Source organism: Podarcis bocagei (genome assembly GCF_964188305.1).
Source record: "Podarcis bocagei genome assembly, chromosome: 13".
In the NCBI taxonomy this organism is placed as follows: domain Eukaryota; kingdom Metazoa; phylum Chordata; class Lepidosauria; order Squamata; family Lacertidae; genus Podarcis; species Podarcis bocagei.
The window spans coordinates 2,141,442-2,163,231 of NC_138138.1; the positions used below are offsets into that span (position 1 = coordinate 2,141,442).

Genomic DNA, 21,790 nt, shown 5'->3' on the forward strand with positions numbered 1-21,790 from the left:
AAGCCTACATTTCCAACAAAGATTTGGTGTTGATTTATACTTCTTTGCTAATTTACAGTGGTACCTCGCAAGACGAATGCCTCGCAAGACAAAAAACTCGCTAGACGAAAGGTTTTTTCGTTCGCGATTTGCCTCGCAAGACGAATTCCCCTATGGGCTTGCTTCGCAAAACGAAAACGTCTCACGACTTTGTTTCCTTTGTCTAAAAACCGTTAAAACCAAGGGTGCTTAGCTTGAGCAGCTGCAGTTGCAACTTGACTTCGAGGAGCAACTGTTAGCACGTGGTTTGGTAGCCTTTTCTCAGACTTTGCTCACTTTTGAAGCTTTTCCAAAACTTTTCCAGAACTTCTCTTTCATCCATTTGGTAAGTTAAACTTTTAAAACTTTTTTGGGGGGTTTTGGATTTTGGGTTGGGGTATTTGGGATTCAAGGACTTGGTGTTGTGGGGGGGGGTTGCGATAATCTGTGGGCTTGTGGGCCTTTTTGGGGAATTTTTATGATTTTCTGTGACCACTGGGCAAGGTTGGGTTTTTTTGAAATTTTTTCTGAGTTTGAATTTCTGAGTGCTGGCTGGCTGGAGGAACAGTTGGGGAGTTTTCTGCAGAAATCTGGGACCATTTGGGGGTTTTTTGGAATTTTTATGATTTTCTGTGACCACTAGGCATGGTTGTTTATTTTCAAAAAAAAAATTCTGAGTTTGAATTTCTGAGTGGTGGCTGGCTGGAGGAACAGTTGGGGTGTTTTCTGCAGAAATCTGGGACCATTTGGGGGTTTTTTTGGAATTTTTATGATTTTCTGTGACCACTAGGCAAGGTTGTTTATTTTCAAAAAAAAATTTCTGAGTTTGAATTTCTGAGTGCTGGCTGGCTGGAGGAACAGTTGGGGAGTTTTCTGCAGAAATCTGGGACCATTTGGGGTTTTTTTGGAATTTTTATGATTTTCTGTGACCACTGGGCAAGGTTGTTTATTTTCAAAAAAAATTTCTGAGTTTGAATTTCTGAGTGCTGGCTGGCTGGAGGAACAGTTGGGGAGTTTTCTGCAGAAATCTGGGACCATTTGGGGTTTTTTTTGGAATTTTTATGATTTTCTGTGACCACTAGGCATGGTTGTTATTTTTTGAAATTTTTTTTTGTCTGGGTGGGGGAACAGTTGGGGAGGGGTTTGCAGCAGTTGGGGAGGGGCTGGGGGAGCAGTTGGGGAGGGGTTTGCAATTTCTGTGTTGTGGGTGGGTGGGTGTCTGTGGGAGCAGTTGAGGCTTTTGAAGACATTGGTGATTTTTGAAGCTTTTCCTAAACTTATTTTGCAGCCATTTGAGGTTTCTGAGGACTTCGGTGATTGATTGTTGAAGCTTTTCCAGAACTTCTCTTTCATCCATTTGGTAAGCTAAACTTTTAAAACTTTTTTGGGGGTTTTTGGATTTTGGATTTGGGGTTGGGGTGCTTGGGATTCAAGGCCTTGGTTCTGGGTTTTAATTTCTGTGTGGTGGGTGGCTGGGTGCTTTTGTATTTTTTGGGTCTGAAGCACATCACTGATTTTTTTTTCTGTTTCTGAGTTTACGAAGGTAAGAGCTGTGCTGCCATGGGACCCAAGAAGACTGCTGCTGCGGTGGCCGGCGAGAGGAAGAAGGAGAAGGTGACGCTGGAAATGAAGAAGGAGATCATCCGGAAGCACGACGGCGGAATGCGTGTGACGGACATCGCCAGGGAGTACGGGAGGAATCCATCAACCATCGGGACCATCCTGAAGATGAGGGAGAAGATCCTGGCGACTGATGCAGCCAAGGGAGTCACCAGGATCGTGAAGAACCGCCCAGCTGTCCTGGAGGAGGTCGAGAAGTTGCTGCTCATCTGGATAGAAGAGAAGCAGCGTGCAGGGGACACAGTGTCTGAGGCCGTCATTTGTGAGAAGGCCAAGGCCTTGCACGCTGACCTCATCCGGGAACAGCCAGGAACCTCAGCCGAGCCAGAAGTCTTCAAGGCTAGCAGAGGTTGGTTTGATCGGTTCAAGACAAGATCTGGCATCCACAGCGTGGTCAGGCATGGAGAGGCTGCCAGTTCTGATGTTCTTGCGGCTGAAGACTTTGCAGCGGAGTTCCTGGAGGTTGTGAAGACGGAGGGCTACGTTCCACAGCAGGTCTTCAACTGCGACGAGACCGGGCTGTTTTGGAAGAGGATGCCCAAAAGGACTTTCATCACTCAGGAGGAGTCCAGGTTGCCTGGCCACAAGCCCATGAAGGACCGTCTGACCCTGCTCTTCTGTGCCAACGCAAGTGGCGACCTGAAGATCAAGCCCCTGCTGGTGTACCACTCGGAGAACCCACGGGCCTTCAAGAGACACAAGATCGACAAGGAGCGGCTGAGTGTCATGTGGCGATCCAACAGCAAGGCTTGGGTCACACGTGTGCTGTTTGTGGACTGGGTCAATCTTGCTTTTGGCCCTGCTGTCAAGCAGTACCTGCTGGACAACGACCTGCCGCTGAAGGCTTTGCTTCTGATGGACAATGCTCCTGCCCATCCTAAAGGCCTTGAGGTGGACTTGTTGGAGGAGTTCAGCTTCATCAACATCATGTTCCTGCCTCCTAACACCACGCCACTGCTCCAGCCGATGGATCAGCAGGTCATCGCCAATTTCAAAAAACTCTACACCAAGGAGCTTTTCAGGCGATGCTTTGAGGTGACTGACTGCACCACCATCACCCTGCGGGAATTCTGGAAGGACCACTTCGACATCGTCACCTGCTTGAAGATGGTCAACACGGCCTGGAAAGGGATCAGCCAGAGAAATTTGAATTGCGCTTGGCGCAGCCTGTGGCCGGACTGTGTGGCACCAAGTGACTCTGATGCACCAGAGTCAACAGTGGTGCAGGACATTGTTGCCTTGGGGAGGACCATGGGCCTGGAGGTCACGGAGGAGGACGTCTGCGAGCTGGTGCAGGAGCACGATGACGAGCTGACCACCGTGGAGCTGGTTGAACTGCAGGCAGAGGCTGCGCAGGAGCAGGCCTCACTGGAAGAGGAGGAAGCAACTGAGGAACGGCTGTCCTCCGAAAGACTGAGGGACATTTGCCTGAAGTGGAAGGAGGTGCAGACTTTTGCAGATCTACACCACCCTGAGAAGCACGTGGCACATGACGCTGGGAACTTTTATGATACGAGGGTCATGTCGCCTTTCAGGGAGCTGCTGAAAAGGCGGATGAAGCAGCAGACTATGGACAGGTTCTTGACCAAGAAGCAAAGAGTGGAAGAGGAGCCTTCTTCGAGTGGTCCCCCAGAGTCTTAGAAAATGTATGTACTGTACTGTGCACTTTGTTGATTTTTAAAAGTTTTTCTGTCATGTTTATAAAGTTAATTTATTTTCCCTTCAATTTTTGAACTGCTCTTTACAGTATGTGTGACTTTAAAGAGCAGTTAATAAACTGTTGTTGTACCAAATTTGGCTTTGTTTGGACTTTTTTTTACCATAGGAACGCATTAATTGATTTTCAATGCATTCCTATGGGATTTCGTGATTCGCAAGACGAAAAATTCGCTAGATGACAAAACTTGCGGAACGAATTAATTTCGTCTTGCGAGGCACCACTGTACTTGATGTTAGGTACCATCTATATATCATTGTTTTTGTCTTCTCCAGAGTATAGGACCCAAACCAGTGGATTCAAACGACAAGCAAGGAGATTCCAAATAAATATTGTGGAGAACTTTCTGAGGGTGGGCGCTGTTCGACAGTGGAACCAGCTTCCTCTGAAGGTGGTAGACTCTTCTTCACTGGAGGTTTCTAAGCAGAAGTTGGTCATTTGTCAGAGATTCTTTAACTATTAGGTTTGCATTGTAGGACATTGGACTAGATGACACTTGGGTATCCCTTCCAACTCTATGATTCTATGAGGGTCCTGTTGCGAAGGAGAGGGGGGCCACTGACAAGAGCCCCCTGGGTTTGCTTCTCTTCCCCATTGAAGCCCACTTGCTTCTTCACTTGTTTCGCCTTGTGGCCCAAACAGCAGTGCGGGGGGAGCAGCAGCAGAAGGTGCCCCTGCTTGCTTGTTCATGTACAGCCCTGCCAGGAGTTTCAAAAAGACATCACGGAGGGTCTTGGCAGACTAGAATGGAAGGTGGGGTGGGGGCAGTTGCAGGAGCTTCCTGTTGCTGACTCCGGGGGTGGGGGGCGGAGGGCAGAGGTGATGGGCTGCATCCTGGCCTTGAGAGGGAGAAGGAGCTATAGGCTTAGAAGTCACCATGTGACATCCTGTGTGGGGTTTGGTGCAGTTGGTCTCACATGCCAAGTGTGAAGCTTGTGGGTGGGGGGCAAGGCTGGAGGCTGACCACCCCATCCTACGCTGTCAGTGGCTTGCTGGGGTTTCAGACAGAGAACGGCCCTCCCCAACCATTTTGGAAGATGCCTTTGGGGACTGAGACTGGATGAGCTCCACCAGGGAGCTCTAGGGCCTGACCCCACTTTTCTTTATGTTATTATATTATTCTGAAGCTGTAACAAATTACATGAATAAACAAGGCTCCAGCAGAAGCAGGACCAGTTTCAGCTGGTGTTTCATGATCTTCACCTCTCCAGACGGATCACAGATTTAATTCCCTGTTATCTTCCCCAGGCTGTAAGCAGGAGGGGGGATCAATTAAGAGAGAGCAAAGTGTGTGACAATTTCCAAATAATTAATAAATTAAAGCACTGGGGAATGTTTACCATCAAGGATAGATGCTTGTCATATTTAAAATGTTCAAAAGGGAGAGTTTCTAAACTGATGAGAGGTAGGAGGAGAGATGCTTCAGATCAAACAGCTTTGCTGAATTCCTTTTATCAAGCCTTGTGGCAGGAGGGAAAAGGAACAGAGGCTTGCTGGAAGCTGCACCAGGTGGCCTGGGCTCCTCTGAGCAGCCATCCCTGTCTCCCACCGCAGGACCACTTTCTCTGACACTCCTGAGTCCTGAAACCAAAGGTTGGGAACTTCAGGCCCATCAGAACATACAGAAAGCTGCTGGATCAGGCCAATGGCTCATCTAGTCCAGCATCCTGTTTCCACAGTGGCCAACCAGATGACTGTGGGAAACCTGCCAAGCAGCATCCGAGTGCAAGAGCAATGTGCTCCTCCTGCGGCTTCCAGCCACTGGCATTCAGAAGCCCTGCTGCCTCTGGAGGCAAAGCAGAGTCATCCTGGCTGGAAGCCATCAATAGCCCTCTCCTCCTCCAGGAATTGGTCTGAGCCTCTTTTATAGTCATCCAAGTGGGTGGCCATCACTTTCTCCTGCGGGGGGGGGGGGGTCCATAGAGACGCGTGAAGAAGGACTTCTGTTCTGAATCTCCAGTGCCAGAGGATGTCCATGACTTCTAGTCTTCTAAGAGAGAGATATAAACTTTTCTCTCTCCGCTTTCTCCACGCGAGGCATAATTTTACAAGCTTCTTTTTTTTAGTAAGATTTTCATACTGCAATAAGATAACAGCTACAAAAAATGCAAATACAAAAACAATGGCGAAAAATGCTTTGCAGGGAGGGGAGGTTGGGAGTGAGGCAGGAATAAGAGGAGGGGATTAGCTGTGCATCTGCTAATGATTGGGAAAGTGGGCAAGCCTGGGCAAAGCCTGCCCTGGCTTGACTCTTGCAGCCGAGGCCTGTGCTTGAGAGCACACCTCACCCGGTAAATCTTTATCAGGACTGTAGCTAATGTATCAAATAAGAAGGTTCCATACATCATGTCTGCAGTTCGACATGTCGGGTGGGACAGCCGCAGTCCATTACCCTGACAGACGGCATTTATTTGGGAAGGAGGGAGATTTTCCAAACCAAGCTAGGAAGTGAAATAAAGTCATATGACCGAGTCCTACTTTGTCCTGACCAGGTGAGCTTGTGAGCCTGAGGGGGCTGAGCAGATCCAGGCAGGGCCTGGAGTGGGAAGGACTGAGCCACCAGGAGGGATGTTCCAGGGAGCAGAAGCTTTCAGCACCTGGGAGAGCTCCAAAGCAAGACAGGCTAAAGCTCAGCTGAGCAGGACTCCTGGTGATCTCACCCTCACCACCTGCATCTTGGTGTTTAAACAAAGTTAGGAATAGCTAGCTCCAGACACTACCTTTCTGTCTTTAGGAAGGGGTAGTTGGGCCCTCAGGTATTGCCCAGGTTTACACCCTGACCTCTCCTGTTGTTGTTGTTGTTGTTTGTGTGCCTTAATGAAGTTTTTTTAGTAATGTAAAATGGAGAGTGCAAACAAAAAATAATAATCAAAATTACAAAACATAGAAACAGTACAGAGGTTGCATTTCCCAAATAACATGAGAGCGGATCATGAAGAAAAATAAAAGCAGCAGAACTGTTCTGGCAGTGGAACAGTAGATAAGGGGGAAGAACCTGACCAGCATTGGGGTCCCCATTCCTTTACCTGTGATTCCTGCATTGCAGCAGGTTGGACTACATGACCCTTGGGGATCCCTTCCACTTCTGCATTCTGTGATTCTGCGATTTGAAGACCCACATCAATATCACACAGGACATGACAACACCTTTCAATCTGAGGTGGAGTTTGAAGAATCTCTGGATTCCTGTCTTGAATTCTAGCGGGATCCCTTCCCATGATTAACCCATGGCTTCTGTGAGCACTTCTCCAAGCTTGGCCCATTGCACTACTGTGGGGAAGGATGATGCACCACCTCTGCCTTTCAGGATGTGTCCTTTATTGCATCTCTGTTCCAACTGTCCCCCCAAGGAGCTCAAGGTGGTGTACATGGTTCTTCTCTTGCTCATCATTTAATCCCCACAACAACCCTGTGAGGTAGGTCAGGCTGAGAGGCAGCGACTGGCCCAAGGTCACCCAGGGAGCTTCATGGCTGAGTGGGGGAGTCAAACCCTGGTCTCTCCCAGGTCCCAGTCCAACACTCTAACCACTAGGCCACCCTGGCTCCCTGATCTCCTGATGACCTTGTATAAATCCAGTGGCAACGAACAAATCACAGCAACAGATGCATTTCAAACTCTCTTTATTGGACAATGGAGAAATTCCAAGGGGGGGAGAGAAGGGAAGGGAAGGGAAAGGGCATTAAAATCAAGTCACAACGAAAATAGATTTGTTATGAGGAAAGAAAGCAGCCCTCACAAGCAAACACTGCAATGATTCAATTAATGAAGCAGTTAGGCATACAATATTGTTAAGCAAAGCAAAGCAGCCTTTTGATGTGTTAATCATACCTGTGCCAGGCAAAATAATAACAGGAATAAGAATAATGTCAATGGGAATGAGCAAAATCAGTTGCATGCCTGCAAATCTGAATCTGGGAGAAGAAAACAAAAATATTGCTCTTGTTGATTTGTCTTGGCTCCTGCTGTTCTGATTTCAAACTGGGCTTGGCAGGGGTGGGAGAGGGAGGGGGAGAAGGTTTCGGCAAGGGCACCTGCGCCCCTGTGCCTTTAAGAGCCATACATAAAGGGGAGGGTGTTTTATTTATTTAGTCATTCACTGCATGTCTATATACCACCTTTTCTTCTAATGAGCTGAAGGTGGTCTGCTTGGTTCTCCTCTTCCCCATTCAGCCTCTCAAAACCTGGGAGGGAGGCCAGGCTAAGTGACTGGGACTGGCTAAAGATCCCATCCAGTGAGGAAGTGAGGAAAAGCTGTCCTCTCTCCACTTTCTCCTTGCCAGGCTTCATTTCATACACTTCTGTCCTGTGGCCTCACCCTCACCTTTTCTCTAAGCTAAAAAGTCCCAAATGAACTTTCCTCCTAGCAGAGCTGCTCCATCCCAGAATCATTTCGGCTGCCCTTTTCTGAACCTTTTTCAACTCTGCAATCTCCGTTTTGAAGTGAGGTGACCAGAAATGTACACAAATGTGGTCATGCCATGGTTTTGTATGATAATATTGGCAGTTTTATTTTCGGTTCCTCTCCGGATGATCCCCAGCATGGAATTTGCCTTCTTCATTGTTGACGGGGGTTTCTTGAGCACGAATCCTGAGGCCAGAGATCTAGACCAGACTATCCACCATTGTGCATCCTCCAGAGGGCAAAAATCCTCCCTTGGGTCCCTTGGGTCAGTGCCGGGGAGGGAGGGAGAAAGAGGCCGATATTTGTGTGCACAGAGGTGGGATGCTTGCTTGCCCACAGTGTGTGGGGAAGGCCTTCCCAAGATAGTGTCATAAATCAATGTGACACCTTCTCTTTGCACAGACCAGGGACGGCTGACAGAGGCTATTTATCTGAGTGTCATTGGCAGTAAACTAGGTAGGGAAGAATGAGCACAAATGAGAGAGAGGGGGGGGGGAGAGAGAGAGAGAGAGAGAGAGAGAGAGAGAGAGAGAGAGAGAGAGAGGATTTGCAACCTCACTGCATGAAGTTTCGCCCCCAACTCTCCACGGAAGTGACGCACAGACTCTCCTCCGCAGGCTGCAGGAGAAAGATCCTTCATGGCAGACGGATGGCCCCATGATAGGCATTCATTTATCCACTGATTGGAGTTATATGCTACCCATATAGCATATATATGGTCGGGCCCTTTAGGAGGTTTACAACTTATTTAAAAGTACCAAGAAATATAATCCAAAGTTTAAAACAGTGGTTCCCAAAGTGAGCAGGGGCACCTCCTGGGGGCACTAAGAGGCAAGGGGGGCTGGGGGGGGCAAATGACTGTCACCTCTGAAAAGGTGGTATCGCTGGATCAAGTTCATCAGTTTTCTTCAATTAATTAAATAGCTTTAACTGTGTTGTGAATAAATGTTCAATTAATTGCTACTGTTTTGAATTTTATTATGTTATTTTCCTTAGTGGGTTGTGCAAATCATGATTCTGAATAATGCTTTTTATAGGGCATATAGGCGGGCACTGGGAATGAGTCTGTAGAGACAAGGGGGCAGTGGCCAAAAAATATTTTGGAACTGCTAGTTTAAAGCGATTAAAATCAGTTATGAACAAGACAAAAAAGGTGGAAGAGAAACTATCTAAGAGCCAACACAGCAGCCTAACCTCGGTCTGAAGCAAATGCATCACAGCCACTTCCCTCCTGATCATTCAGCGCAGGACAAGGACAAGAAACATCCACGTGCTGCCCTGTTCCCTCAGGAGGGGACCAGTTTGGGACAGGAGTCTCAGAGAAATTCTCTGGTCCACAATTGAGTGATCGTTTTTGAACCTGATTGTTTGCTGATCAGCAAAGGTGGTCAGTTTATGTTTTTTGGAACAAACTGAAGATGGCTGCTCAAGGGCATTGACATAGCTGTCAACATTTCCCTTTTTTAAAGGGAAATTCCCTTATTCTGAATAGGATTCCTCGCAAGAAAAGGGAAAAGTTGACAGCTATGGCATTGGATGACTTGTCATTCATTCATTCAGACCATTCCTTTCCCCATATACAGTGTGTGTGTTTGCCTCCAGGTTTTAAGTTGACAATTTAAACTTCACACCTTTGCCTGCTCTTATTTATTTACAGTGTGGTGGTGTAGTTTTAAAATCCTGAGAACTGTGGGTTACTGGTGGGGTAAAAATGTTATTGGTTGGTTGGTTGGTTGGTTGATAGACTGCTGTATCTCACATAGATATATAAGCAGTTTACAGTAATAAATACATAAAAATGTTTCTTAAAAGTTAAAAACAGATGTCAATTAAGCATTGTGGAAGGATGTTGTTCTTAACTGCCTGCATAATTCTTAATTTCTACAGCTAATCCAGAATGCGTCAGCCAGACTGGTGACTGGGGGCAGCTGCCGAGACGACATAACACCGGTCTTGAAAGACCTACATTGGCTCCCAGTACATTTTCGGGCACAATTCAAAGTGCTGGTGATGTCCTTGAAAGCCCTAAATGGCCTCCGCCCAGTAAACCTGATGGAGCGTCTCCACCCCCATCATTCTGCCTGGACACTGAGGTCCAGCACTGAGGGCCTTTTGGTGGTTCCCTCACTGCCAGAAGCCAAGTTACAGAGAACCAGGCAGAGGGCCTTCTCAGTAGTGGCGCCCTCCCTGTGGAAAGCCCTCCCACCGGATGTCAAACAGATAAACAACTATCTGACTTTTAGAAGACATCTGAAGACAGCCCTGTTTAGGGAAGTTTTTAATGTTTGATGAATTATTGTATTTTAATATTTTGTTGGAAACTGCCTAGAGTGGTTGGGGAAACCCAGCCAGATGGGTGAGGTATAAATAAATTATTATTATTATTATTATTATTATTATTATTATTATTATTATTATTATTATTATTATTATTTGCCTGGTGGAATAGAAAAGTTTTCAGCAGGCATTTAGAAGTTGGCACAGAAGGCGCCTGCTGAACCTCCAGTGGCAAAGAGTTCCCCAGGACTGGACCAATGACACGAAAGAATCAGGTTCTCATTGTTGTCAAACAAGCCTTGCCACCTCAGGCAACGGTGCTCCTGTTGGTGATCTCAGGGAACAAGCTGGGGTGTAAAGGGTTCAAATGGCAGATAGACTGATCTCCCTCAGCCTGCGAGAAGCTCCCAAATGGAAAATCCTAACCATGCAGGGAAGCCGGTCAGGGACAACGTCCTTGGGAATGTCACATGAGTGAGATGTGGAAAGGGCAAGTGGGGCTGGAGCGAGACCGGCTTGGGGATCGGCCGCTTCTGGCCCCCTCTGGCCCCTGCATGTTCCCAATTGATTCTTCATTAGGGAGAAGTGATTGGCAAGGCTGAACTTTGCCTCTCGTCTCTGGATCCGGTCCCCACCTTCCATCAATCTTGTGGACGGGGGAGCAGGTAGCTGGGCCAGCCCAATCCATCAATTTGCAGAGGGAAATGCCAGATGCACCATGGCGAACCTGAACCATGGTGACACCGCCATCTGCGCTGGGGTGGGGAGCCTGCCAATGTGCAGTGGAAGGAGGGGCCGGGGTTGCTTTGGGCATAGATGGATGACATGGCAGGCTTAGCACTGAAATGAAATCTAGAAGGCTCTGGGGCACAGGAAGCTGCCTTGTACCGAGGCAGACCATTGGCCCACCTAGCTCAGCACTGCTGACACTAACTGGCAGCATCTCTCTGAGGTCTCAGGTGAGAGCCCTTGAAAGCCCTGATTGGAGATAAGAACTTAAGGTGAGCTTGCTGGATCAGGCCAATGGCCCATCTTAGTCCAGCCTCCTGTTTTCACAGCAGCCAACCAGATGCCCCATGGGAAGCCCGCAAGCAGGACCCGGGTGCAAGAGCAACTCTCGCCTCCTGTAGTTTCCGGCAACTGGCATTCAGAAACATCGCTGCCTCTGGAGACAGAGCCCAGCCGTCCAGGCCAGCAGCCATGGGGAGCCTTAATCCTCTATGACTTTGTCCCATCCTGCTTTAAAACCATCACTGCCTCTTGTGGGAGGGATTTCTGCTGATTCCCTCCACAGTGTGAAGAAGGACTCTCTTTTCTCTATCCTGACTCTTCACACAGTCAGCTTCACTGGAAGTTTGTGAGTTGTGAGGAGAGAGAGGACAGGAGACTCCTCCTCAGTGCTCTGCGTTCCCTCCGTTATGCCTCTGAGTACCAGAGATCCAAAGGGGATGCCATTGGGGATTGAACCCGGGACCGACTGTGTGGGAATCAGGTGCTCTGCCAGTGAGCCATGGTCCAGGAGGGATGAACGGAAGAAGGGCAGAAGTCAAGCTCCACCTCAAGACCAGATCCTGAAAAGAGCAGGAGGGGAGATGCTTGCGGACTTCCCGCAGGTTAGCCTCTGAGAGAACAGGATAGTGGACTAGCCGGTCCCCCCATGGCCTGATCCAGCAGGACCCCCACCCACGCCAGATTCCCGGTGAGTCAGCCACCTGCTTATTACAAGGCCCTTCAATGCAAAGTATATCTGATTTCAGTGTGTGGGTTTTTTTTTTAAAAAAAAAAAGAAGTTTCAGAAATCAGCAGCTGTTTTGGGGGAAAGGCTCAACCAATACAGAATTTCAACTGCAGGGTTAGGAAGAGGCTTAACCCTTGCAGGTGTTTTGGAGAAGACTCTGAGAGTTGTAATAATGTTCACCCGCACACTCACAGCAGCGAGCAAAAGTGCTGAAAACATCAAATCAAACAGGAAGTTTCTTCCTGCAATTTCCCCATGCAAATTGTCTCCAAGAATGAAATGGAAAGTTGTTTGAATCAGTTCCCTTCCCCCACCCCACCCGAAAGCCAAAAGTACAAGTTAATGGAACTCAAATGGATCCCTTATGAATTTAAAATCCTTTCAGAAAGGGCGAGATTGTTACAGCTGAGGCGTTGCACAGGCCCCAGCGTTGCTTCCTTCCATGGCAAAAATTGAATAATTGATGTCATTTGCAGCGATATTGAAATGTAATGATAAAAAGGCTGCATGTTTCAGGAGCTGGTGACAAACAGTTCTTTAATATGCAACTCTTCTTCCTCCCCCCCCCCCCTTCTGGCAGAGGAGGAGGAGGGCTGGGGTGCCTTTTAATATGGTCTAGGAAACCACTTAATGAGTGCGTGCAAAAAACTGGGGGTGGGGGGAGTAAATGGGAGCCCATCTCCATCAATGAGATGCAAGGAATTTCCACCCGACTCAGCAGAAGCTGTGAGTTGGGAGAGTGGGTAATTATATGAATGTAAAAATCATTATAATACCAAATGGCTCCTAAGGAAAATTGATTCTCTCGCTGTGCCCTTTGATGTTTACAGGGAACGAGGGGCAGGAGAGAGGGCCTTGCTCACAGAGAGGTCACCTGATTTCCCTGATGATTTTGTTACTTATTTAGTGCCTTTATGCCCCACCTTTTCTTCCAACGAGCTCAAGGGGGCCGCACACGGCTCTCCCCCCCCCCACTATTTTATCCCTGAGAATAAAGTCGTGCAACTCAGAGTGATCTTGGCACAACTGCTAGCAGGAGTGAGACCAGGTTCCAGGTGTTACTGTGAATATGGAAAGCCCTTTAAGAACTTGGGACCAGTTTACCTGTGAGATCGCCTTCCCTCATGTATGTCCACTCAACAACTTCGATCTGCAGATCGGGCACATGGAGGAGAGGAGAGGCATCAGAGCAGACAGGTGAGGAGCAAAGAGGCAGAGGCAAGTGTGGAGCCCAAGGAGCTGTGTTCTGAGGCATCAGGAAGAACCTTCTGGCAGTAAGAGCCATTTGACGGTGGAACGGTCTCCTTTGGAAGGTGGCGGGTTCTCCTTCCTTGGAGGTTTCTAAGCAGAGTCGGATGATGCCAATGCATTTGCTTCATGTTATATGAGGGTCTGGACTGCTCTTTTGGTAGATTTAATGCATTTTGGTATGTGTTAAGATTTGAAACCACTCTCCGATCTTCAGATGAAGGGTGGAAGAAGAAGGAGGAGGAGGAGGAGGAGGAGGAGGAGAAGAATCTAAACTGCTACCTGTTTGCCACACTTACCTGCTGAGGAGTAGTAACTGGGTGTTCTTAAGACACTTGGAAGCAAGGGGACTGTTGGTGGGGGTGGGGATTTAGTCACCGCTTTGAATTTATTGTGTTACTACCTTCCTTAGTGGGCTGTGCAAACTGCTCTTCTAAATAATGCTTTTCACAGAGTAGGGAAGGAGGCACTGCGGACGAGAATATGGAGCCAAGAGGGCAGGGGCCCAAAAGGACCGCTGACCTAAAACATTTAAAATCTTTATCGTTTCCTGGATGTCCTTCAATATTCTGCCTGAGCACTTTTGAGGCAGAGCCCCAGACGCTCACTCCAAAATCACCTCTGGCCACAATCCTTGTGGAGTTTTCTTCCCTCAGCTCTGTGATGCAGGGTTCCAGCTGCCATGCCTCATGCCAAAGTGGTTGCACTAAAGACTGTTTAATGGCATTATGACATTTGCAGGGTTTCCCCCTCCTTCTCCTTTAGCTGTTTAGAGAACCACCCAGGAGCTAAAGAGCCAAGCTGACTCACATTCAGCTGCATACCTGCAAAGCTCCTGGGCGCTCTGTTTCTGCAGCTTTCAGGGAGACCTGGAAGAGTTAACATTTCCCAGAGAGAAGATACTCTAATGAAAAAGGAGCAAGGAAGCACAAGGCCAGGGAGAAATGCTGCTAATTGGCAGAGGAGGAAAAACGCAACCTTGCACCTGGGATTATGTTGATCCAGCAGGGCTTATGAACTCTCCGCCTTGCCTCTGAACATCTTCCAATCTGGCCTTGCTGTGGGTACCAAATTCATAAAGTTCACAGCTGCTTAAATTGGTAGCGGTTGCCTTCAGAAGAGCTGAGAGTGCGCATTAGGAAAGGTCTCCCGTTCGGGGGTGGGGGCTCCCTGAGCTCTGGGGCTGGGGCTTTCCTCCAGGCCTAGTGGGGATTAGCCGGCAGGCTCTGCAGATCAGAACAATCAGCCCAGCCCAGCTCTGCCAAAATGTCACCCTGGCAGGAATCAAAAGGCAATAACACTTGCGCAGCACCCCACAGTCTTCCTCATTTCGAAGCATTTTGATGATTTGCTAACTCTAATAAGATCAGAGAAGTCATGGGGGGGGGGGAATTCCCTAAGGGGGAGCAGGAAAGTAAGAATGCCTGCCTTAAATCCTCAGGCCCTGTAGCTTTGCAGGTGGAAATCGGGAATATTGATGGCTGTTCCTTCAGCTTCACAGCATTTTCCTAATGCAGAATGTCCCCATGGAGAGCAAATCAGCCTCCTGGATATCACATTGTATTAGATGGTAGAGGTAAGCCCGGATAGGCCCCTGTTCTTGGGCTAGGCTCTGGAGGGTCAGGTTGTGTTAGAATCATAGAATCATAGAGTTGGAAGAGACCACAAGGGCCATCGAGTCCAACCCCCTGCCAAGCAGGAAACACCATCAGAGCACTCCTGACATATGGTTATCAAGCCTCTGCTTAAAGACCTCCAAAGGAGGAGACTCCACCACACTCCTTGGCAGCAAATTCCACTGTCGAACAGCTCTTACTGTCAGGAAGTTCTTCCTAATGTTTAGGTGGAATCTTCTTTCTTGTAGTTTGGATCCATTGCTCCGTGTCCGCTTCTCTGGAGCAGCAGAAAGCAACCTTTCTCCCTCCTCTATGTGACATCCTTTTATATATTTGAACATGGCTTATCACCCCTTAAGCTCCTCTTCTCCACGCTAAACATGCCCAGCTCCCTTATTTTTTTTTTTTATAAAATTTTTATTGGTTTTACAACATTTTTAAGAAAAACAAACAAACACAAAAAGTGACAGACATACATGTATAGTTTCAAACATATTTTCATAAACCTCTTTTCTTGAACTTCCCCATACCCCCCCTCTCTGCATCCCAATGTCCATAATTCAACAAGCAACTCCCAGTTGTTACTTTCTAATCTCTGTCATCTTAGTCTCTTTTATAGTCTAACCTTGTATCCCTGTACCCTTTTGCTTCTGGAAACCACAACATTTTAGCATTCATTAAGTTTATAGTAGTCCTTAAGATAACTTTTAAATTTTCTCCATTCTTCTTCCACCGTCTCTTTTCGTTGATCACGGATTCTGCCTGTCATCTCGGCCAGTGTCATATAGTCCATCACTTTCATCTGCCATTCTTCCAGAGTGGGTAAATCTTGTGTCTTCCAATACTTTGCGATAAGTATTCTTGCTGCTGTTGTGGCATACATAAAGAAAGTTCTATCTTTCTTTGTCACCAATTGGCCGACAATGCCCAAGAGGAAGGCCTCTGGTTTTTTAGAAAAGGTACATTTAAGTACCTTTTTCATTTCATTATAGATCATTTCCCAAAAGGCCTTTATCTTCGGGCATGTCCACCAAAGGTGATAGAAAGTACCTTCAGTCTCTTTACACTTCCAACATTTATTGTCGGGCAAATGATAGATTTTTGCCAGTTTGACTGGGGTCATGTACCACCTGTAAACCATCTTCATAATGTTTTCCTTTAAGGCATTACATGCCGTAAATTTAATACCGGTGTTCCATAACCATTCCCAGTCAGCTGACATAATGTTATGTCCAACATCCTGAGCCCACTTAATCATAGCCGATTTAACTGTTTCATCCTGTGTGTTCCATTTCAACAACAAGTTGTACATTCTAGATAAATTCTTAGTATTGGGTTCTAACAGTTCAGTCTCTAGTTTTGATTTTTCCACCTGGAAACCGATTTTCCTATCCTGTTTAAAAAATTCCATTATTTGGCGATATTGGAACCAATTTTCTACTTTATGCTTCAATTTCTCCTGACTTTGTAGTTTGAATTTATCTCCATCCTGTTCTAAGATCTCCCAATACTTCGGCCATCCGACCTCCATATTGAGTTTCTTCACTGCTTTAGCCTCCACTGGTGACACCCATCTAGGGGTTTTATTTTCCAATAGATCTTTATATCTTATCCAAACATTAAATAATGCTTTTCTAACAATGTGATTTTTAAAGGCGCTGTTAACTTTATCATACCAAAGATATGCATGCCAACCGAAAGCATTATTGAAACCTTCCAGATCCAAGATGTCCGTGTTCTCGAGGAGCATCCATTCTTTCAGCCAGCAAAAAGCTGCTGCCTCATAATACAATTTTAGGTCCGGCAGGGCAAAACCCCCTCTTTCTTTAGCGTCAGTCAATATTTTAAATTTAATTCGGGGCTTTTTGCCCTGCCAGACAAATTTCGAGATGTCTTTGTGCCACCTCTTAAAACATTCCATCTTGTCAAGAATCTGCAAGGTCTGGAACAAAAATAACATTCTAGGCAATACATTCATTTTAATTACTGCAATTCGGCCTAACATTGACAGTTTCAAATTTGACCATATTTCTAGATCTTTTTTAATTTCTGACCAACATTTTTCATAGTTGTCCTTATACAAATTCGCATTCTTAGATGTTAAATAAACCCCTAGGTATTTCACCTTCTTGACCACAGTCAAACCTGTTTCCTCTTGAAATTTCTCCTTTTCCATATCTGTTAGATTTTTCCCTAAAACTTTAGTTTTTTGCTTATTCAACTTAAATCCAGCTACCTGGCCAAATTGTTGTATTATTTCTAGGACCTTTTTCGTACTAGTGTTTGGCTCTTGCAAAGTCAACATGCCCAGCTCCCTTAGCCGTTCCTCATAAGGCATCGTTTCCAGGCCTTTGACCATTTTGGTTGCCCTCCTCTGGACACGTTCCAGTTTGTCAGTGTCCTTCTTGAACTGTGGTGCCCAGAACTGGACACAGTACTCCAGGTGAGGTCTGACCAGAGCAGAATACAGTGGCACTATTACTTCCCTTGATCTAGATGCTATACTCCTATTGATGCAGCCCAGAATTGCATTGGCTTTTTTAGCTGCCACGTCACACTGTTGGCTCATGTCAAGTTTGTGGTCAACCAAGACTCCTAGATCCTTTTCACATGTACTGCTCTCAAGCCAGGTGTCACCCATCTTGTATTTGTGCCTCTCATTTTTTTTTTTGCCCAAGTGCAATACTTTACATTTCTCCCTGTTAAAATTCATCTTGTTTGTTTTTGCCCAGTTCTCTAATCTGTCAAGGTCGTTTTGAAGTGTGACCCTGTCCTCTGGGGTGTTAGCCACCCCTCCCAGTTTGGTGTCATCTGCAAATTTGATCAGGATGCCCTTGAGTCCATCATCCAAGTCGTTGATAAAGATGTTGAATAAGACCGGGCCCAAGACAGAACCCTGTGGCACCCCACTAGTCACTCTTCTCCAGGATGAAGAGGAACCATTGATGAGCACCCTTTGGGTTCGGTCAGTCAGCCAGTTACAAATCCACTGAGTGGTAGCATAGTCAAGACCGCATTTTACCAGCTTCTTTACAAGAATATCATGGGGCACCTTGTCAAATGCCTTGCTGAAATCAAGGTAGGCTACATCCACTGCGTTCCCTTCATCTATGAGGCTTGTAATTCTGTCAAAAAACGAGATCAGGTTAGTCTGACATGACTTATTTTTCAGAAATCCATGCTGACTATTGGTGATCACAGCATTCCTTTCTAGGTGCTCACAGACTGTTTGCTTAATGATCTGCTCCAGAATCTTCCCTGGTATTGATGTCAGACTGACCATGGGCGGTAATTATTTGGGTCCTCTCTTTTCCCCTTTTTGAAAATAGGGACAACATTTGCCCTCCTCCAGTCTGCCGGGACTTCGCCTGTTCTCCAGGAATTCTCAAAGATGACTGCCAGTGGTTCTGAGATCACATCTGCCAGTTCTTTTAATACCCTTGGATGCAGTTCATCTGGCCCTGGAGACTTGAATACATGTAAACTAGCCAAGTATTCTTGTACTATCTCCTTAGTTATTCTGGTCTGTGTTTCCTTTGCTGAATCATTTGCTCCAAATTCTTCAGGTCAGGCATTGTTTTCTTTATCGGAGAAGACTGAGGCAAAGAAGGCATTGAGGAGTTCAGCCCTTTCTGTGTCCCCTGTTTGCATTTCACCATCTTCTCCTCTGAGTGACCCCACTGTTTCTTTGTTCTTCCTTTTGCTACGAACATACCCATAAAAGCCATTTTTGTTGCTTTTAACCTCTCTAGCAAGCCTGAGTTCATTCTGTGCTTTAGCTTTTCTGACTTTGTGTCTACACGTGCTGGCTATTTGTTTGAATTCCTCTTTGGTGGTTTCCCCCCTTTTCCATTTTTGTACACATCCTTTTTTAATCATAACTCAGTTAAAAGTTCTTTAGATAGCCACCCTGGCTTCTTTAGGCACCTTCCATGTTTCCGTCTCATTGGTATTGCCTGACGTTGTGCTTTCACTATCTCCCTCTTAACAAACTCCCAGCCATCATGAACTCCCTTTCCTTTTAGTATTACTGTCCATGGGATCTCACCCAGCACTTCCCTAAGTTTTATGAAGTCGGCTTTCTTAAAGTCAAGAAATTGAGTCCTAGTATGCTTGGCTGCTCCTTTCCGCTGTATAGAAAACCTCAAAAGAGCATGATCACTCGCACCTAATGATCCTTCCACTTCTACCCCACTAACCAGGTCATCAACATTGGTTAGGACCAGATCTAAAATGGCTCTTCCTCTTGTTGCTTCTCCCACTTTCTGGACAATGAAGTTGTCTGCAAGGCCAGTGAGGAATCTGTTTGACCTTATGCTCTTGGCTGAGTTTGACATCCAACAAATATCCGGGTAATTGAAGTCCCCCATTACTACTATCTCCCTTCCTTTTGCATGCTTGGCCATCTGTTCCAGGAAGGCATCATCTATGTCCTCCGTTTGGCTTGGGGATCTATAGTAAACTCCCACAATGAGGTCTTTGTTATTCTTCTCTCCCTTAATTTTGACCCAAATGCTCTCACTTTGGCTTTGAGGTTCTAAATCTTGGATCTCTTCACAGGTATACACATCCCTGACATATAACACCACTCCTCCTCCTTTCTTGTCTGGTCTGTTTCTCTGAAATAGATTGTATCCCCCCATTTTTACATTCCAATCGTGGGACTTATCCCACCAGGTTTCAGTGATGCCTATTATGTCATATTTAGTTTCATATTTAGTGTTCCAAGTCTTTGAGACATGGGATGGTGGCAGCTGTCCATCAGAGAGGTGTGAGCGCAGGATGCAGTTGGTGTCGTGGCAAACGCAATGTCAGGCTGGGCCTCCTATGCTCAGCCAGGCATGCGATTCTGGGCTGCCAGCAATGTTGACTTTTCTGGGCTGCCAGCAATGTTGACTTCCCCGAAAGGGCAGCGTGGGATCTCACAATGCATCATTTGCTGGAAACTTTCCTGAAAGCAGCTGAACAGATGCCCTTCAATTTTGCTTCAGTAAGAAACCCTGGAAAATCTCCTTTGCAAATAATTGGGTAACTTTTCCTGCCACTTCCAATTTGACACGGTAACTTTCTTCTTTTCGCTACAAGCAAAAGCACTAAGGGTGACAAAACTTGTACAAGCAAAAGAGGTTCATTTATTATCACAGGGTCTCCCCAGATGCTGGTCGCTCCCCTCGCTCCCCCTTCTTTTTCCCCTCCTCCTTCACTGCCTGGAGGCATTCCTCTGTTGATGACTGGAAATTAGAACACAAAGCAAGGAACAAAACGCTTGCTTTCAGGGAGCAGAAACATCTGATCCTACAAAACCTCCACAGGAACCAGCAGGTGCCATTCTGGAGAACAATGGGGGTGGGGGAAACCCTAGAAGAGGAGGCCGGGCAGTGGAGTGGCCAGGCTATTAAATCCCACTCAGCCAGGAAGTTCACTGGGTGACCTTGGACCAGACAGTCAAGCCAGGCCATGGTTGGTTGGGTGGTTGATCACATGTATATCCCATCCTTTCTCCAAGGAGCTCAGAGTGGCATACATGGTTTCTTCCCCTCTTATTTAATCCCCACAACAACCCTGTGAGGTAGGTTAGACTGAGAGATATAGTGACTGGCCAAGGTGAACTCTGTGGCTAGATGGGAATTTGAACCCTGGTCTCTCCTAGGTTCTAGTCTGACACTCTTAACTACTACCCTTGTGATGGGTCTGGAAGCCTTCGCAAGGAATACCTCTGCTCACTCAGAGATATATTTACAGTCTTTATTTACATACATATCTACAAGTTACAGGACATAGCTTCATGCATCCGAATCCTTGGTAGCAGATCCAGGAAGTGGGAGCTTTCGGCTCCTGCTCCACCTGCTCCTGCTTCCAGCTTGGGAAGCCCCAAGCGCCTCCTTTGTGCCCTACGTTTTAACCCCCTTCTGTCCTGTGCTGGAGGAATGGGCATTGAGACTCGCTCTGTCCCTGAACTGGTTGAGTGGTGTTGATGGTCTCCTCACTGCTTGAGTTCCTTCTGCTTGCTTGTTCTCCTCTCCCTCTCCTGTCTTTTCTAATGGCTGCTGTTCTGTGGGAATGTTCAGGGGTGCAGGAGAGGATATATTGTGATATCAGCAGAGTTTATAACATTCCCCTTTTTAAGTTTGCAACAATAACGCTTGCACAGGTTCGCTAGAACCTCTATAATAATTACTCTGGTAATTTCCCCTTTTGTTCCCTCTTAAAATACGACAGTCTTTATAAAAGTATAAAAGAGTTTACTCACGTTCTGTTCACAATATGATCCCAGAAGGCAGACAGGCTTAAAAAGGTAAAATACATTTAGAATCTATCTTATAGGAAGATAGTCCTTTCCTCCTCTCTTGGCTGAGAGCCAAGAGGGCATGTTGCTTCTTCGAAGGAAGATGGCAGAGAGAGAGAGATGGCTGCCTGCCCTGTGCTTTTATCATTTACCTGCACAGGTGAGGCCACACCCACCTCTGGTCACATGCGGAGGAAGTCCGTCCCAGGAAGTTTACCTGTTTGCTGGACAGACATCCCTCCCCATGTTCCAACATGTACACTCTAGGAATGTTGTCATTGACTGCTCCTGTGTTTTACATCCCACACGTTCTTCCCCCTCCCTCAGCTCCGGGGCATTCCCTGGCAGCCCTGTGACAACCCTGCACTGGCTATGACCCAACAAGGACCCAGAATTCTCAGGAAGAGCCTCTGGGAGTGGGGCTCCTGCCTTGCCTGCAGCAGAGGAGCCCCCATCCAAGTTAGAGGAGGAACCAGCCCCCAGCACTACAAAGTACCAGAACCAGAAGCTCCAGCCTCCGGCAGCTGGTTGGCAAGGGGGGGGGTGCACCTATGAGCCCAATGTCACTGTTCTACTTGAGAGCAAAGAGCTCCTGGACTAGGTGCCTGCAAGCTGATGGGTCTTCCAAGCTACTGACCTGTGCCCTGTACAGCTCTGCCCTTGGGTTCATAGAATCATGGGGAACCTGAGGGTCATCCAGTCCAGCCCTTTGCAGTGCAGGAATGTCAGCTAAAGCCTCCGTGACAGAGGGCCATCCAACCTCAGCTTAAAAGCCTCCAAGGAAGGAGAGTTCCACCACCTCCCAAGGAAGTCTGTTCCACAGCTGAACAGCTCTTACTATCAAAAAGTTCTTCCTGGTTTAGTCAT

General features: G+C 46.9%; 1 protein-coding gene across 1 annotated transcript in view; it reads left to right on the forward strand.

Moving 5' to 3' along the window:
* The first annotated feature begins 346 nt into the window (after window positions 1-346).
* Window positions 347-21,790, forward strand: part of LOC308572488 (putative CENPB DNA-binding domain-containing protein 1) — a 258,614-nt gene continuing 237,170 nt past the window's right edge. Inside the window, exons 1-4 of the mRNA XM_081168619.1 lie at window positions 347-364; window positions 1,307-1,378; window positions 1,553-2,061; window positions 2,986-3,580. Coding sequence (XP_081024745.1) covers window positions 1,579-2,061; window positions 2,986-3,279 — 777 coding nt within the window. The 5' untranslated portion in view covers window positions 347-364; window positions 1,307-1,378; window positions 1,553-1,578 and the 3' untranslated portion in view covers window positions 3,280-3,580. The remainder of the gene's footprint in view (window positions 365-1,306; window positions 1,379-1,552; window positions 2,062-2,985; window positions 3,581-21,790) is intronic.